The 18798-nt window shown below is 41.6% G+C and overlaps 2 protein-coding genes across 3 annotated transcripts in view; one reads left to right on the top strand and one right to left on the bottom strand.

Moving 5' to 3' along the window:
- Positions 1-3789, bottom strand: part of LOC136432187 (fibrous sheath-interacting protein 1-like) — a 41536-nt gene extending 37747 nt beyond the window's left edge. The window contains exon 1 of one of the 2 annotated variants that reach the window (XM_066423232.1): positions 3663-3789. The gene's annotated coding sequence lies outside the window, so the exon portion shown is untranslated. The remainder of the gene's footprint in view (positions 1-3662) is intronic. The other variant, XM_066423231.1, reaches the window with a different exon arrangement.
- Positions 3790-3966: 177 nt separating this feature from the next.
- Positions 3967-18122, top strand: LOC136432186 (bifunctional lysine-specific demethylase and histidyl-hydroxylase NO66). The gene is made up of 16 exons (XM_066423229.1): positions 3967-4126; positions 4939-5227; positions 5635-5777; positions 6312-6451; positions 7058-7157; positions 7755-7868; positions 8609-8715; positions 9357-9464; positions 9834-9868; positions 10611-10789; positions 13008-13112; positions 13648-13789; positions 14420-14537; positions 15118-15217; positions 15776-15862; positions 16519-18122. Exons 1-16 carry the CDS (start codon positions 4067-4069, stop codon positions 16588-16590), a joined length of 1899 nt encoding a protein of 632 aa, XP_066279326.1. The 5' UTR covers positions 3967-4066; the 3' UTR covers positions 16591-18122.
- Positions 18123-18798: the final 676 nt, after the last annotated feature.

The following is an 18798-nucleotide window of genomic DNA, read 5'->3' as shown; positions in this document are numbered from 1 at the left end:
GTAAGCATTTTTATTTTATTTCTGACAGTACTGTCTATATATAAAGATGAGGCAGTCGGAATTAATGTACTAGTGCGTAGCTAGTCAAACAGCATACAATTCCGGTCGGGTTTGTGAACGAATAAGCAAAGTTTACTGCTCCATTAAATCTCCTTTTTAGTTAGTTAGGAAACGCATAGAAATCACCAAAATGTTACGTCTGTTAAACAATGATTTAAATCTATATATATTTCTAATCCTATAACTGAGGGCAATCATAATTTGGGATCGCCCGACATTTCTGAGTAACGGTAGGCGCAGTGGGCTTGGTCGTGACGGGCGTGAGGACTTGGAAATCGCCGCACCGCCCGCTAGCACAGGGGAGTTTAGCGGCACGCAGCTAAACTCGTAAAGTTTAGAACGTTATACAGTACTTATAGAATAATGTGAAAGTAAATTGTGCATCTAGTATATTTAGAATCTAACGTGATAGTCACTTGGTAAACGTAACCTGGTTTACAGCTAGACGGGGGGAAACGACTGGGGGGCAATCGACCTGGGGGGGAAACGACTGGGGGGCAATCGACCTGGGGGGGAAACGACTGGGGGGCAATCGACCCGGGGGGGAAACGACTGGGGGGCAATCGACCTGGGGGGGAAACGACTGGGGGGCAATCGACCTGGGGGGGAAACGACTGGGGGGCAATCGACCTGGGGGGGAAACGACTGGGGGGCAATCGACCTGGGGGGGAAACGACTGGGGGGGAAACGACCTGGGGGGGAAACGACTGGGGGGCAATCGACCTGGGGGGGAAACGACTGGGGGGGAAACGACCTGGGGGGGAAACGACTGGGGGGCAATCGACCTGGGGGGGAAACGACTGGGGGGCAATCGACCTGGGGGGGAAACGACTGGGGGGGAAACGACCTGGGGGGGAAACGACTGGGGGGCAATCGACCTGGGGGGGAAACGACTGGGGGGCAATCGACCTGGGGGGGAAACGACTGGGGGGCAATCGACCTGGGGGGGAAACGACTGGGGGGCAATCGACCTGGGGGGGAAACGACTGGGGGGCAATCGACCTGGGGGGGAAACGACTGGGGGGCAATCGACCTGGGGGGGAAACGACTGGGGGGGAATCGACCTGGGGGGGAAACGACTGGGGGGGAATCGACCTGGGGGGGAAACGACTGGGGGGGAAACGACCTGGGGGGGAAACGACTGGGGGGCAATCGACCTGGGGGGGAATCGTCTTCACCAAGACGTTTCCCCCCCAGGGGGGGAATCGTCCTGGGGGGGAAAAATCTTGAAACCATATATTATACTTAATAGACCCCTTTCCAAATACCGCGGCCATTTTGAATCCAGGGCGAGCGCACGTGATTTGAGCGCGGGAAAAGTCAACACCCGGTAAGTCCACAAGCCAGCGGTAAGGCGTCCCCAATAGAAACCAGCGTTGAGTCATCTTCGGCGGCGAGATGTTCTCCTCCTCGGTGAAATCCATCGATATATTTGCATGGCACAAGTAGATGATATTGTTGTGGAGACTTGGACTCGATATCGGCCAGTAAAATTGTGAATTTCTGCTACTTTTCCATAGTTTCTGCCGGGATGTTGAACGCGCGCTACAGTGATAGAATGCTAATATGTTTACACCGCGTGCTTGTAATTTCCCTAATAATGTTAGCTAAAGTCGAGAAAAATCCCACAAAACATACACTTTTCGGATCATTTAGCTTCGTTTAGGTATGAATATAACTCTTGAGCCTTTTGGCTGTCGTGACAATGCCAACATAATCTTGAAATTACGTTAGTTTGAGGGAGGGTCGTGTTTTCTGTGCAGCGTTACATCGACTTCGCTCAGCAATATTTGACATTTCCGTTGAATGCAATCCCACAAAAAAAAGACGTGAAAATATAGACTTGAGTTCAATGTCCTTTTGGGTACAAATTTGGCAGCATTCCGGCGGCTTTTTGACGATCTTTTTGGATGCCAAGAATTTAGGCTTGAGGACTCCAAGTACGTGAGTGAAGTTGTGTTTTCCATTCTATCTGACGTTTCTTTAAATCATTTTGCGCGGCAATATTTCATATATCTGTTGGCCGGTTCACTCACAAGTCGAGAAAAACCCCGTAAAGCATACACTTTTCGGGCTGGAATCCTTATAGCTAATTAGATAGAAATATACAAAATTTTACCGGTTGTGACTTCCCCTGGGAAAACGCGCGTTGAGAGGGGGTCGTGTTTCTGTCTAGCCTTTCTTTCTTTCTGTCTAGCTTTTCCTTTCTCTCTTGTTACATCGCTCCGCAAGCGATATTTGACATTTCCGCTGAATGCAATCCCACAAAAAAAGACCTGAAAATGTAGGCTCGAGCTAAAGGTAATTTTTGGGGGGAATTTAGCAGAATTTCGGCGGCTTCTTTTGACGAGTTTTCTGAAATATCAAAACCTAAAGTACGTGAGTGAAGATGGAGTGTTTTCACTTTGCGCCGTAATATCTTTATTTCCGTCGGATGATATTACAGAAGCGTGAAAATATAGGCTTGAGGGCTTTGCGAGTATAAAAATTTGACGGAACTTCGGTGGCTCCTTTCACTTTGACGATATTTCAGTGCCAAGATTAGCTTGATGAAGTTCGTGAGTGAAGCAGGGGGCGTGTTTTCTTTGTAGCGTTTCATTACATTACTTTTTGCGGAAATATTTTAGATTTCCACAGGATGAAACCCCACAACAAAAGGAAAAATATCGGCCGGAGGTCCTTCAGTCCTCAAGTCAATATTATTTAACGTTTTTTAGGTTCCATCCGGCCAACAGATATATGAAATATTGCCGCGCAAAATGATTTAAAGAAACGTCAGATAGAATGGAAAACACACCTTCACTCACGTACTTGGAGTCCTCAAGCCTAAATAGATCCAAAAAGATCGTCAAAAAGCCGCCGGAATGCTGCCATATTTAAAGACATTGAACTCAAGCCTAGGCCTATATTTTCACGTTTTTTTTGTGTGTGGGCCGGGATTGCATTCAGCGGAAATGTCAAATATTGCTGAGCGAAGTCGATGTAACGCTGCACAGAAAACACGACCCTCCCTCAAACTAACGTAATTTCAAGATTATGTTGGCATTGTCACGACAGCCAAAAGGCTCAAGAGTTATATTCATACCTAAACGAAGCTAAAATGATCCGAAAAGTGTATGTTTTTTGGGATTTTTCTCGACTTTAGCTAACATTATTAGGGAAATTACAAGCACGCGGTGTAAACATATTAGCATTCTATCACTGTAGCGCGCGTTCAACATCCCGGCAGAAACTATGGAAAAGTAGCAGAAATTCACAATTTTACTGGCCGATATCGAGTCCAAGTCTCCACAACAATATCATCTACTTGTGCCATGCAAATATATCGATGGATTTCACCGAGGAGGAGAACATCTCGCCGCCGAAGATGACTCAACGCTGGTTTCTATTGGGGACGCCTTACCGCTGGCTTGTGGACTTACCGGGTGTTGACTTTTCCCGCGCTCGAATCACGTGCGCTCGCCCTGGATTCAAAATGGCCGCGGTATTTGGAAAGGGGTCTATTAACTAGACACAGTGAGTTTTGACAAAGTTTGGGTGAATTTCCTTGCGACGTTGAATAAATACCAACTTGCATTAGTATAAATATATGCCATACACACCAACTTACGCGAAACTGATGCTTCGTGGAAGGCGAAACCTTGAAATACGCCCGAAAACAAAAAATTGGCGTCACATCTCCAGCAGCAACGAAATATTTTCCGCCATTTTCTTGACCTCTGCTCTGCGAACTGCACCACGGGATAATAAAATAAATATTAAATAATATATCTATTTCGAAACTTTTGTACATTGATAAATTCTTATCATACCTTCATTAATTTTAAGGGTTAATTATACGTAAAAAGTTCTTAAATATAGAGGTTTTTGATGAAAAACAAGATAAATATTAGGTCAAAGGTTACAAAAAAGGTCAGTTGTTTTTTGGCGGCACAGACGACCAGATTTCGTACAGGGACGTTTTATGGTCTTTTATGATTTGCGTTGTTTGTCCGTCTGACCAAAAATGTCACAGAACATCCCCGCAAAGAGACAGTCGGCGTTCGGGGCATTCGTCAAGTCTAAGGTAGACATGATAGTCTTCAACGCGTGTCGTCTGTACACATGTGTGTGGGGGGAGGGGGGCAAGACTGTTACACGTTCTTTGTTTGGTATCCGTACTTTTAGAAGACCATACTGATTTGATTATAAATATGACATCCGATGGTCACTGCAAACTTGATGCAAGCGTGCGAAAATGAAAGATAGTTTGGCAGAAAAAGTTGCCTTCATTATAAAATCTAAGTGGTTGAAGGAAGTTTTTACAAATGCATGAAAAGGTTCTTTCACATTTTCTTGGAAGACTTTGGAAAACTTCGAAATACAATTTGTGCAAGGAGTGTTTTAGTGACGAAATAAGTATGTTTCTACGATGGGGAAAGATGAATTGTATGACATTATCCGTTTCCCAATATTTTTGCAATTTATGCCATAGATTTGCTCATTTTGCAATTGCAGCTTTGCTCATTTTTTTTATAGAAACGGACGAAAATTGATGCCCACAGGAATGTCAGCCTTATAATCAAGTCAGCATGGCCGAAGTATAATAGATTTATGATATGTCCTTTTTTCCTTGACATTAATGTTTTCAACTGAGTTGTACTCATGACAATTAATCGAACTATTCAAACAGTTCTAGCTTAACAGTTTCGTATTCGTATCTTAAAAGAATGGCACTAGTAAAGATTTTTATATTTGACATTTGATTAAAAAAGTTCAGCTGTTACATATATTTCATATAAGTCACATGAATTGTAACTCACTCTATACACCCAGGATGAACAGTAGTCAAAGTTTGTAGTATCAATGTTACATTATTCTTGACTTATTTGTTCCCAGGTGAAAGGACCCACTGTTCAACAGACAGGTACGACAAAGACACCTAAGACACCTTCAAAGATGAGACGTCTCAGCCTGAGGAAGTCCACTCGGAAGATCAAGCACGCCCTAAAGGGAAAGTCGGGATCCCACCAACCGGCGGCTGCACACAGGGACATGCCTGTCTCACAGAACACTGTACAGGGGGAGGACGGGGTGAAGCTGAAGGGCTACAAGATGAAGACAAGCCCAGCAGCAATGTTACAAGAACCACAACGCACAGGAGGAAGTCCAGAGGAGAACAGTGTTGGTACGATGTGTCAAAGTGGTTACACCCGTGTTCCGACATTACAATGTTCCGACACCCCCATAACCCTAACCCCCTAGCGGTGTTGGAACAAAGGGGCATTGGAACATAAGGCTGTCAATGTCAAACAGGCTTTTAGCTAGGATTTATAGATATGGCATTGAAAAATTGGGGGGGGGGGGTCTTAAGTCTTAACCTAGCTTCCCCAATGGGCTCTTTGGAGTAATAGCCTACTCCTAATAGCCTGCTGTCAAAGTTGGTGCTTGATCAATGAAAGAAATGTCAAAATTTGCCTGATTGGTATTGTGAAGTTATACGGAGAGAAAAAAAATCTTTATTTTTACACTTTGATTTTGATAATTTCACCTACTGTACTTATTACATTCATCACATTGTTGCTTTATCAACAGGAAAGAGAAACATCAAGAGTAACATAAAAAGTAGTCAGAATGTGAAACCTGGACAGAAGTTCCATGAAAGATTAGCAACGCAGCAACCACAGAAGAGGAAACCACCTGGTCTTGAAGACAGCGATGACAAGACACCAGTTAAGGTGATGTCAGCATCCCTGTGTAGATACATTTGTAGTTGTTATTCTTTCGTTATTGAATTCATCCCAAAATATACTATGTCACAGGGGATGTCCCTGTAGCTCAACTTATAGCATCAAATTCCATACAGATAAGGTCAATAACCTGGACCGAATGGCTGTCACCATGGTTACTGGTAAAGTACCAGACACCCTGTGGTGTTTGGTTACATTATGTAGCAAGTGGCAGGACAGACCTGGGTGGGCTGGTCACCATATATATCAGAAAATGAATGTGTTTTAGTGAGAATGAACAATACTGTTTGTCAGGCTTGATCGTGTTTTTCATACCCAGTAGCCTGCCTCATGGCGTAAAGCACAGATTTATTTGATCCACTCCCACAGGGATGGACACCTACTTTTTTCGATAAGTGCGGTTGGTTTTTTAACACCCTCAAAGTGTGGCTCTCCTCAAACAGTGATGCTGTGATGGTAACATTATGTATTTGCTTGCAAATGTTAGATTTCCAGTGTTAATTTTGTTTTTTCTAACTGCAGAGGGTTAGATCAGACACAGCTAAGAGTGTCCAGTCTCCTGCTAAGACTGTGGATGTGGGGGAGGTGGAGGACAGCACTGTGGAGGCTGTGAAGATGTTTGAATGGCTCATCCATCCTGTCAAGAAGGAAAAATTCTTCAGGTCAGTTTTTGATATTTTTCTTTATTCTCTCATAAGCATATAAGATATATTTATGACATGCAAGAAGTAGCGATTCTTTTTACACATACTGTAAATGCAGAAATGTTCGCAGTGGTTTTAAGTTAGCAGTTTTTGCGGCAACCGTTTCACCGCGAACTCAAAACTACGCGAACATTTTATCCAATACTGTAGCAGTATGTGACTATAGCGCTGCCGCAAACTTTAAACCACCGCAAACACTCCATTTTCGCCTTAGCACGAAATAAAAACCATGCAAACTTAAGTGCATTTACAGTAACATGTAGATGTATTGATTTCCAATGTAGCATCCCTTTATTTTCCAAAAGGCACATTGAAGAAATGACGTACCTACTCTGTAAATGTTTAAAGATTTGTGGTGGTTTTATCATCATTTTTTTTGTGGTGAACTCTTACCATGAAATCCTGACACCTTGAATATGATTGTTTGCATCTCTACTGTTGTTCAGAATTGTTTCAACTGTGAACTTGAACCACAAAAACTTCTTTTACCCTTCTACCATGAAATTAAGTCCCTGCAAAAATTAACGAATTTACAGTGGTTTGTGTTGCATGTTTGTACTGCAGTGAACTGTGGGAGAAGAAACCATTGCTGGTAAAGAGACACCTGGAGTCCTACAATGACGGCTGGTTTACCACAGAAGACCTGACCAAGATTTTACACGAAGTACGTACATGTACTACTGCGCAGTCGCATTTGTCATAGGTTGTCGTACAGTTTTGATACCGTAAAATTTTCAAAGAGCCATCCACCAATAAGGATCTAACTTCTAAGACAGTATTTCCGTAACAGGTGAGTTTAATACAACATACTGTATGCACGACCGTCCCAAGACTGCCCTCAGTTTGTGAAAAGGGCTATTACTTAAGCCCCCCTCTCACTGGACCCACGACGTGTTGGCGACCTCGCTGTGTCCTAGATTGAATTTGAGTTAGCCTTGACTTTACAATGGGAATACCATGCAAAACGTACAAGTATGACTAAAAAGACAACAAATCACACAAAGCGTAAAAAGATTTGTTTTTCATCAATGATATTCGGTGTCAAATCGCTCGGTCGCAGCGAGGTCGCCAACGCGTCGCGGGTCCAGTGAGAGGGGGGCTTAAGCTTACTTCTTACATGGCAAGACAATGGGGCAGTGCTGCACAACTGAGTCGTGAGCTTATGAAAAAAGATTATTCTCTTTTTTCTGTCATGGTGCTATCCTGTTTCTTGTATACAGAATACGAATGTGCCAAGACAATCTACATTCCTCTATTTCAGAATGACGTCCAGTTTGGGAGGAACCTGGATGTTACCACGTACGAAGGCGGGCAGAGGGAGACCCACAATCCCCCTGGGCGAGCCTACCCCGCTGTTGTGTGGGACTACTACCAGGTAAAGCATTATTTCCAGTAGACGGCAATTGCTGGTGAGCAACTAAATTAGATGTAAAAGTCTGATGACTATTGTAAAGCGCAAGAAAACGCACAAAAGTTGAAAAGATTTGTTATCAATCCATACATTTGTACTATTGCAGCATATTCTAGACTTGATCAAATCACGTTTTATCACTCTCAATATCTGTTTAATCTTAGTTGTTATTTTGTTAAAGGCACCCAGAGCATTTTATGAGGCTTGAAAACTGGAAATATTCTAGTTGCTGTAATCTTTATGAAATTGACATTTAATGCCTCTGTTTACCACATTTGCATATATTTCTTATCAAAAGTGCTCAAAAGCAGCGCAAAAATAAGCTACATTGTGATCTTTTAGTTTCACGCGCCTAGTGTAGACCGATACCATAGCCCCGCCCACCTCCATCAAAACGTAGAAATGCAAAATCAAACCATAAAAATGCAAATATTTGGCGGACATGCAGTCACTCTCTCATTGGTCAAACTGCTAATTGGGATGGGCAGTCAGGATCAGTCTATTAGGGCATAGATTTTCTATCAGTTCTCACCACACAATGACATCGTATCTTTGCTCTTTTAATGTCGATATGTAATGGTATAGTGTTATGGAAACTTATTATGTGTAGGAATGACTAGAAATTAGAGTATTTCTAATTCGAGTTTCAAGCCTCATAAAATGCTCTGGGTGCCTTTAAGAGATGTTTTGACTCCTTGTTGTAGAATGGCTGTTCTGTGAGGCTACTGAACCCCCAGACCTACTCCCATGGAGTCTGGAGACTGTGTTCTGCCCTACAGGAGTACTTCAGCAGTATGGTCGGTGCTAACATGTAAGTATGCTTCGCTGTTCTGTCATTTTTAATACGGCCATATCGATTCATTTATATGGATGATATACGATGCATCAAGTTTCCCCCAAAAAAGTTTTCGACCATACTGTAAATTGTACAAAGCAGTGCAAAAGAGAAAAGATATGGTGTAAAATAAAAAAATAAATAAAACGGATGCTAATGTCGTACAATGCTTAAGTTAATTCCAAAGAAAAAGAATCTGATGTGAAGGAACAAAAATGAAGAATCTATTGTTTGGTATACCATACTCTGTGTGGTTAGTCATTTTGTTCAACCTTCCTATTATGAAGGCAACTTTTTTTCCCCAACCCTTTTGTTTTGCAAGCCTTCATCAGTTTTGGGGTTCCCAAAGGATGTCATCCATATAATCAAATCAACTTGGCCTAACCACAACTAATAAACAATAAACTAATAAACAATAATGTTGGTCATTTCAATGATTCCTGAACCATCGTTGAATTGTTCATGTCAAACCTAATCAAGTGTTGAATCATATGATTTTATTATAGTAGGTGGTACTTTTATTTTTTGACCCAGACTTTATCAGATACCCAGACTTGTACTGTACTTCCATTATTAGACATGAATGTGATTTATCTGAGTGTGTTTTATCCACACAGTTACCTAACCCCACCAGGCACCCAGGGGTTCGCTCCCCACTATGACGACATTGAAGCTTTTGTGCTCCAACTGGAGGGCAAGAAACACTGGAAACTCTACAGCCCTAGGTACGTACCATCTCATACTGTCTCATTCTTTTCTATAGTCAAACCTGTACAAGTGACCACCTCTACACAAAGACCACCTGGCCAATGTGTACACTTTTTGGTAGTCCCTTAGATGATTTTCCTCATTGACACAAGCATTAACAATCCTGTCTATAATGACCACCTGTCCACATATGTAGACCAGATTGTATCGGTACCCTGAGTGGTCTTCTTGGATAGTTTTAACTGTATGAAGGCTCCATCCTTCTGTCATCATTCTGTTTTGACTGTATTTTCTTTCAAATGTGTTATGGTAAGCCATATAGTATACAATTTGTATGTGTACATATTTATGATGATGATGATGATATTTCTCTCTCTTTGACACAGGAATGAGGGTGAAAAACTACCAAGATTTTCTAGTGGTAGGTTGAATCACACTTTAATATGTGTGCTTAATCCTGAAATATGCCAATAGTTTGTTCTTTCATTCCTTCATTCAGACCCTAGTTATAGTACCTACAATGTAGTTACACATGGGTAGCAAGTTTCCTTGTTGTTTCAGTAGCAGGGTATATTTTTACAGGGAGGCGTTGCAATAATCTTGATATTTTCTTAAGATTTTATAAATGTTGAACTATGTACAAAACAAATATACTGAAGGGGTTTTAGGGATGTACCTGTAGCTCAACTGGTAGCAACAAAAAGTTGTACTCCTGGTTCCACTTAGTTGCTAACTGGGAGACCCTGGTTCAATCCAGGTTGAGACATCTCTGTTGGGGCTGCAGTCTAGGGATGCATGCCTAAACGCTGAACTGAATCCAGGCTCATGAAAACGTTAAGGTTCAGGTAAAAAAAAACCTAAACTCAGTAATTCGAATCTGGACCTGAACCTGAATATCAGTTTAAGTACACATCCCTAAACTGGGCAATAAGTCAAGTGACTTGGTGTAAAGACCTTACAATTTACATACTGGGATCACTTGCACTGTTGTGTCAGAACTTACCAGTGAATATAAAAGTTTGAGTATATTCGTATGCGCCACTAGACACTACAAGGGTTTGAACAAACAAACGAAGGGGGTTTATAGTTGCATAGACATATTGAACTTGTTGAATAATGTATATTAAGTTTGTAACATTAGATCCATTCTTGCTACTGCACAGGTAACTTTAGCCAGGAGGAGATAGGAGAGGCGATCCTGGATGTTACCCTGGAGCCAGGAGACCTGCTGTACTTCCCCCGCGGTACCATCCACCAGGCCTCCGCCTTACCGGACACTCACTCCCTACACATCACTGTCTCCACCTGTCAGAGGAACACATGGGGAGACCTCATGGAGAAGGTATGTATACCATCCACCAGGCCTCCGCCTTACCGGGCACTCACTCCCTACACACGGTGGTCTGTCACTAGGATATTCTTTCCCGTTGCTACGCGCGTTCGACAAGGTATCGGGTTACACGGGGCAACGTTTTGGCTAACGGCAAAACATTTATAAATAAACAAAATAGTAGGGACGGGAAGATTCTGTAAAAATAAAACGAAATTAGCGATTTTGCAAACTTTGAATGTCGTCATTTTGCGCTGAATGACTGATTTATCTATATTTTGCTCCCAAACACGATTATTTTCAGGTTTTAGGGAGACCGTTTTTTCAGGCACATATCGCAAAGGCCTGGCTTTAAATGTCAATGAATATCTCTTATCTTCATATTTTTCGTCGACCAGGAACAAAACAAAACTTTGTGTTTTGGGGATTTTTTAATTTCTAATTCTAAGTATTATGAATATCGACAAATCTGTGAAAAAATGGCCTTTTTTTACATTTTTCGCACTCAATCGCCCATAATTCAAAATCAAGGACATTTTTCAAAAATCCCAAAAACACAAACCTCGGGAAAACCGTTACGGTCATTTTGAATCGTTAATGAGGTAAGGTGGATGTTTCTTGTAGCCGTACCTTTACGATGTTGGAACGCATGTCATGCCGCACGGATAGGGGGAGGGGGTAATTAACAACGCCGTAAACAATCCTTCTAGTATTCAATGTCACAAAAAACGACGCCAGTTGTTTCGTTACATGTTGGATGTCCACAACAAAAGTGCCAGCATGGATATACTCTTCAGAAAACAGGTAATATTTTCGACAAACGCAGTTTTTTTCCTGAAGCGGGGAAACGGGCCCGGCCGCGCAGATTTACAGTAAGGACTTCTAATGACCGCAGGTGACCCCGAATCGAACGTGCGTTCGGATTCGATTACGTCATTTCGAACATCGTGGAACAGCGTTCGAATTCGGCTGGACATGGGAGTTTCTTAGCATGAATTTGACCACCGTGACACATCACAGTCTCCACCTGTCAGAGGAACACATGGGGAGATCTCATGGAGAAGGTATGTATACCATCCACCAGGCCTCCGCCTTACCGGACACTCACTCCCTACACATCACCGTCTCCACCTGTCAGAGGAACACATGGGGAGACCTCATGGAGAAGGTATGTATACCATCCACCAGGCGACCCGCCTTACTGGACACTCACTCCCTACACATCACTGTCTCCACCTGTCAGAGGAACACATGGGGAGACCTCATGGAGAAGGTATGTATACCATCCACCAGGCCTCCGCCTTACCGGACACTCACTCCCTACACATCACAGTCTCCACCTGTCAGAGGAACACATGGGGAGACCTCATGGAGAAGGTATGTATACCATCCACCAGGCCTCCGCCTTACCGGACACTCACTCCCTACACATCACTGTCTCCACCTGTCAGAGGAACACATGGGGAGACCTCATGGAGAAGGTATGTATACCATCCACCAGGCCTCCGCCTTACCGGACACTCACTCCCTACACATCACTGTCTCCACCTGTCAGAGGAACACATGGGGAGATCTCATGGAGAAGGTATGTATACCATCCACCAGGCCTCCGCCTTACCGGACACTCACTCCCTACACATCACTGTCTCCACCTGTCAGAGGAACACATGGGGAGATCTCATGGAGAAGGTATGTATACCATCCACCAGGCCTCCGCCTTACCGGACACACACTCCCTACACATCACCGTCTCCACCTGTCAGAGGAACACATGGGAGACCTCATGGAGAAGGTATGGAAAACATTCCTGAATCATGACTGGATATTCATGGATATGTGAAACTATAATGGCAAGGTGGTCTTGTTAGGGTTGTTGACTTAAAAATTAATCTTCTCCCTGCTGCCTAACTTTGTAACCAATAGGGGCTACTTCAGAGTGCTAAATGCTAAAGTTTAATCTTCATCAACGTTAGAAACTTAACCCTCGTATTGAGGTCACCTGCTGGCGCCGAATGGCAGCCGCCCAGACCCTTGCGACAGTTCCACAAAAGTGCAAGTGTGGAGAAAATATGTATCTGTTCTGTATTATATGATTGTAAACCCTGCAGAAATTCAGCACTGGCTGCCATTGCACGGTTAATTTCTGACCAATAAACCATTATTATTATTATTATATATCCCTCACTGTTTTGAAACTTTGATCATATTGGTCCCATATTTCTCCTCCCAGCTTGTGCCAGCTGCATTGGCCACAGCCTTCAGTGAGGATGTAGAGTTCAGGCAGGCTCTGCCTCGGGACTACCTGGACTACATGGGGCTGGCTAATGCAGACATGGTGAGTTGTGATCACCTCCTGGTCTGTTGGTAATAGTTGTATGTCATTTAGGTACAGGTCCAAAATACTGTAGCATCTGATTCAGTCTACCGTGCCGAAATAGACTTACACTCAAGTACTTACTTTGTTACTAAAACTGTGCTGCAGTACTATTGAAAGATGAAAGTGTAGCACTGGAAAAAGATGAAGGGCATTGAAATCAGCACCATCTTTAGTTTGAGCCCTTCCAATACCGTGCCTTAGACATAGTGGATTACAACAAAGGCTATGGGAGTACCTCTACCCTTGAGTGGTTGTTATGTGAAATTTGACTATACCGGTACTGCAAGATTGATATGACCTGGCTGCACTAGACCAATCCAATAGCCATGCCCACCTCTGACAAATCATAGACATGCAAAATAAACACATAAAAATGCATTATATTTGACAGACATGCAGCCAATCTCTCATTGGTCAAACTGCTAATCACCATGTTGTCATTGGTTGGACTGATAATTGTGATTGACAGTCAGGATCGGTCTATTCCCAACAGGATGACCCCAGGCGGAAGGCATTCCTGGGGACCATACAGTCTCTGCTGTCCCGCCTGGTGAGCTATGTGCCTGTGGACGCTGGCGTCGACCAGAAGGCTGTGGAGTTTATGCGCGACTGCCTTCCACCAGTCTTCACAAAACGTAGGTTAAGGGGTTTTTGGTTTGTCATGGTTGTGTCCATAGATATTTGAATATCATAGAGTGACAGGATGTGAGGTGGAAGATGCCTTATATAGATGGTATAACCAGAGACTGGTAGGATTGGAAGGTTGTGGAGTTTATGTGTAACTGTCTCCCACTTGTCATAAAGTGTAGGTTATATGGGTTTTTACCTCCATGAAAATGGAGGTATTGTTTTCTGTCTGTGTGTTTGTTTGTCCTCATGTGTGTCTAAAGTTATTTGAATATTATAGAGTGAAACGATGTGAGGTGGAAGAAGGTGTAATCAGAGACTGGTAGGATTGGAAGGTTGACTTGACCTGGATTTAAAGTTGGTCCCCGAAGCTGGCAGGAAAATGCATAGTAGACAAAATTAGCGAGAAATCCGCAAAAATAAATGAAACAAGAGATTCACAAAAAAAATTTCACAGAGGTATGAGATCTTCAATTTTTTGATTATGTTTAATCGAATTGACCACAGTGTGAAAGGGAGGGCAAAATAGGTGCATCAAAACATTTGATAAGCTATTGTTAGTATGTTAAAGATGTCAACATCTTTTGGTACAGTAATTGCTTTTGACAGTTTGTCTCTCCTTTGTCTGCCCCCTGTAGAGGAGAGAGCCTGCAGTATCTATGGGTGCAGAACCAGACTGGAGAAGGGTCGAGTGGTCGGGTCGGTGGACCTCAAGACCAGCACACCAGTCAAACTAATCAGGAAGGGAGCAGCAAGGTAAAACTTATTTCTATACTCCTATACTTTATAATCTATTGTTTGCAATTTTTACCTGGTGAAAACAGGTATTGTTTTCAGTCTACGTATTTGTCTGTCTTGGTGTGTGTTTGTAGTTATTAGAATATTGTAGAGTGACAGGATGTGAGGTGGAACATGTAACCAGAGTCTAGAAGGATGGGGAAGTTGGCTTTGCCCGGGACCAAAGTTGGTCCCGCAAGACGGAAAGGTTGGCTTTGCCTGGGTCCATTTTTTAAACTTGCCCAGAAAGAAATTCACAATGAATAAACTAGAAATTCACAAAAACTCTTGATACTTCATGGGGTTATGACATCTTTTTTTGTTGTGATAGTCTGTATATCTTGAAAGTAGAAATGTTTGCAGTCTATCTTGAAATGCTTTACCAATGTATTATAACTGTACTGTACTGAAATTGTTTCAACTGGGAACAACACAGTGAAAACCGTCTTTTCCCTCCTACAGTAAAATGAAGTCCCCACAAAATTAAATGAATTTTTACAGTATTATCTTGAGTAAAGTGATTGTGAGTTGGTTAATGTGACTTTCCTCCACTCCCCAGACTTGTGATGGAGGGTGAGCAGGTGTTCCTGTACCACATCCTGGAGAACAGCAGAGTCTACCACGGGGCGGAGCTACAGCCCATCGAGGTGCCGCCGGAGGTGAGCGGGACCACCTCCATGTTTGCATGTTACAAGAACTATTATAGGCAATCTTTACTGACACAACAAAAGTACAGCGACTTTCATCAGGTCTTCAACATCAGATTCTATACATACAAACAGTCAAGTGGATACAAATGAATTAAACCATACATAGATGTATATGAATAGATATGAGTAAATCAACATGTTGAGTCCAACTTATCTTTTGCACCACTGGTTCTAATCTAAGGTCTAGACATTATTTGATATATTGACCTATTTGTACACAGTAAGGGTTACTGTGTAACTAGAATGTAACTGAATTTATCTATCTAATGGAAATGTATGAAATTCTTCTGAACAAACAGAAATAATGGTGAACAGTTTTGTGTGTTTATCATCATATCTTGAACAATCCACGATAAAGTGTTATAAGAGAATGTACTTGTCTTGTAGTTGTTCTGTTGTTCTGGGTTTTTTTACGTAATACATGTATGTACTTGGTTAGGTACGTGGTACTTATGGGACATAGGGTCTGAAATTGAATAAATTAAACTTATTGTATTGTCCATGCAGGCTGCCCCAGCCATCGAGTACCTGATGCACTCCTACCCTGAGTATGTCACTATAGACAGCTTCCCATTGGACCATCAACAGGACAAGGTAAAATCCACATTTCAGGGCTCAAAATACTGGGTGCATAATGCATACACAGTTTTGTGCACCCAAAATTGAAGCTGTGCACCTACATGTATATTGTAATTGTTGATTGGTTGCACTTTGAAGGGTTGAACATAAATATACTATTGTACACTAGTAAACAATTCTTGACATGTAAGTGTCAAAAAAATGATAAAACCTTTGTTGTATTACATATTTGAAATTTTGAATTTAGCTGTGGATTTTCAGATATCTGAAGAGAGGTAGCAATGTATATATGTATATATGTATATATATGTCCATACAAATCACCCGGATGGAGGCCTGGCGAACTTCCATCTTGTATCAGCCATACGGTGATTTGCGCCAGTTCTACCGTCCAGCTGAATGATGTAAATCACTGTATGGCTGATACAAGACGGAAGTTCGCCTGGCCTCCATTCGGAATCCCCGTCTTGTATGACAGCCAATGAAAGGGTATGTCACCCCGTAAAAAGGGCGGTATAACCCCGTCGTAGCGAAAGCACGTCGACTGATGATGATGATGATGATGATGATGATGATGATATATATGTATGCCTTGAATTAAGAAAGCTAACTTAAGATCCTTATGACACTACATTTGCACCATTGTTTATTTTTTTTAAATGAAATTTCAGATTGACCTGGCCATGTTGATGTTTGAAAAGGGAATCATCATCGCCCAAGAACCTGCTTCTGTCGACAACTGATCGACTGTGAACTTCGAAATCACCGCAAAACTTAAATGCATTTACAGTGTCTCCTTTGGCTTGCATGTACTTACTGAACTGCTATTTATTTATATATAATAATTTGAAGAGACCTCTTCCAGATTGCTCCAATGTTTGTTGCTATAGTCAGTATAGAAGAACAATAGGACGAATTGCATGGTGTTCGTATACCTGGTGCCAAAGAAAATACTGCATTTCACAATATCTTTGTCCTGATATTAGTAAAAACATCTTTAACACAGTTTGACATTAAACAAGATAGTTACAAAAGTAATTATATCACGTAACACTTATAGAACATATGTGTGTGGAATGTTATGTTAAAGGACAAGTGTGAAGCTCAGTAAATTGATATTTCAGTTATAGCAACTTTTATGAATTTTTAAGTACTGTAAATGTGCCTTGCAATCTCCTTCAAGTGTAATCCTCACAGCTGTATTAGAATTTAGAAGACTCATTCTTGTTAAACATTTCTGTGCTCCAATGTTGTGTTACCTTGCAGCGTGCTAGTTAGGATAAATTGTTGCAGATAATTCTTAATTTAATTAAGTGGCTGTCTCTAATAGATGTAGAACATTAACAGAAGTGGATGACTGTAGATTTTGTATTCATGAAGTTTCATGAAATCCACTGCCATGGCAGAAGTTTGCAGTTTGATTTGTAGTGGCTGTTTTTTTGTTACATATTTTTAAAGATTTGATTTTTTTGTAGGTATTGATTAATGCTCATGCACTGCATTTTGCATTTTTTTGGACACCAAAATTAAACATTTCCTGATACTACGTTTCACCATAATACGTACTGTTCAATGAACACAGATTTTGTACAAAATATACACCCTTCAGATTGTACTGAATGTGACAAATCATACATTTTGTGTATGTCCCGTTCTCGATTCATGCCTCAGGGTACATGTAATTGAATTAAATTCCCTGGGTGACATCACAGTGAACACGGCATCAGGTTCGGAACCTGGCACGACGGTTTGCAAAAAACATTATTTTGATAAGCAAACGTAATGTGTAATATAACATCTTTAAGCTGTATGTAATCTGAATTATTATGCACGTTTTGCTTCTCAAGGGAATTTTTTCACAAGCTGTGGTGGCAGGTTCCGAACCAGCTGCCATGTTCACTTTAAAAGAATGAAATTTGAGTACCGGTCCTGGATGTATGGATAAAAAGACTGGAAGTATGATTTGTAAAATTCAATATTCAATAACATCGGAAGGGTGCATATTTCATGCAAACGTCAATTGAACTTATTGTGATTGAATGTAATTTGGAAATATACTTTTTTGTGTCATTGATGTTACAACCACTTTGAGTTTAAGAATAACGGTCCACAATGAGCCTCCTTTGTCGCAAATTATCATTGAAATGTATATTGGATTCTTGCTACAACAATAATGCTTTTTTGTATAGTGTTCGGACAATGGAAATGCTCAGCACTCTTCTCCTTTTGACCCTTTAAGTAACTCCCTGTTTCTGAAGGTGACAAGGTAGAAAAATACACTTACTTGAACGGCCATACAATGGTCTGCTATGATTTGCATTTCATTGGTAAAATCTTTTAAGTAAAGATGCATTTTTTGCTGTCCATGTTACCTCACCCTCCAGTTTATGTTCGTTTATTCGTTCATAAATTCGTTCAGCTCTTGTAGTGCCTAGTCGTGGCACATATGACAGAAAGTTTCCTTGCTGTTTCAGTAGCAGGGTATATTTTTACTGGGAGGGGTTGCTAACTCTTCCCCTTTAACCTGCATAATTAGCATATGATTATTTAAACCATCACTAAAGCTATATACATACCAATAATCATGACGATCTGTCAACCCCTTGAATCATTATCTTTCAAATAGGCCCCTGTAGTTCTAAAAAAACGCTAGGGGGTCCAAACCTACACGATTAACTCTCCCTCCCAAGAGCTATCTACAACTCACCATCTTCATATCATGTCCAAAACACCATACATTCTATATCAAAACCGGAAGTTCTGCTGCAGTACCATAGCAAGCCGTTAGGAGGCCCAAAATCTAATCATTTCGAAGTGTCATCAACACCTACCCACATACCAAATATCAAAACAATCCACATACGCATTTTCGAGTTTTCCCTCACCTGCTCTGTCAATAACAACAGAAGAGATGCCACCTGCCTTTTCGTACGACAGTAGTGTTGACGTGA

This window comes from Branchiostoma lanceolatum, chromosome 4 (genome assembly GCF_035083965.1).
Source record: "Branchiostoma lanceolatum isolate klBraLanc5 chromosome 4, klBraLanc5.hap2, whole genome shotgun sequence".
Taxonomy (NCBI): Eukaryota; Metazoa; Chordata; class Leptocardii; order Amphioxiformes; family Branchiostomatidae; genus Branchiostoma; species Branchiostoma lanceolatum.
This window is presented reverse-complemented; position numbering and strand designations above follow the sequence as displayed.

What these genes read in the sequence shown, in the direction of transcription:
- LOC136432186 (XM_066423229.1), top strand. Translation starts at nt 4,067, where the DNA reads ATGTCACAGAACATCCCCGCAAAGAGACAGTCGGCGTTCGGGGCATTC. An exon ending in TGACCAAGATTTTACACGAA is followed by an intron (nt 7,158 to 7,754) that starts GTACGTACATGT and finishes CCTCTATTTCAG; the next exon opens with AATGACGTCCAGTTTGGGAG. An exon ending in GGGGAGACCTCATGGAGAAG is followed by an intron (nt 10,790 to 13,007) that starts GTATGTATACCA and finishes TTCTCCTCCCAG; the next exon opens with CTTGTGCCAGCTGCATTGGC.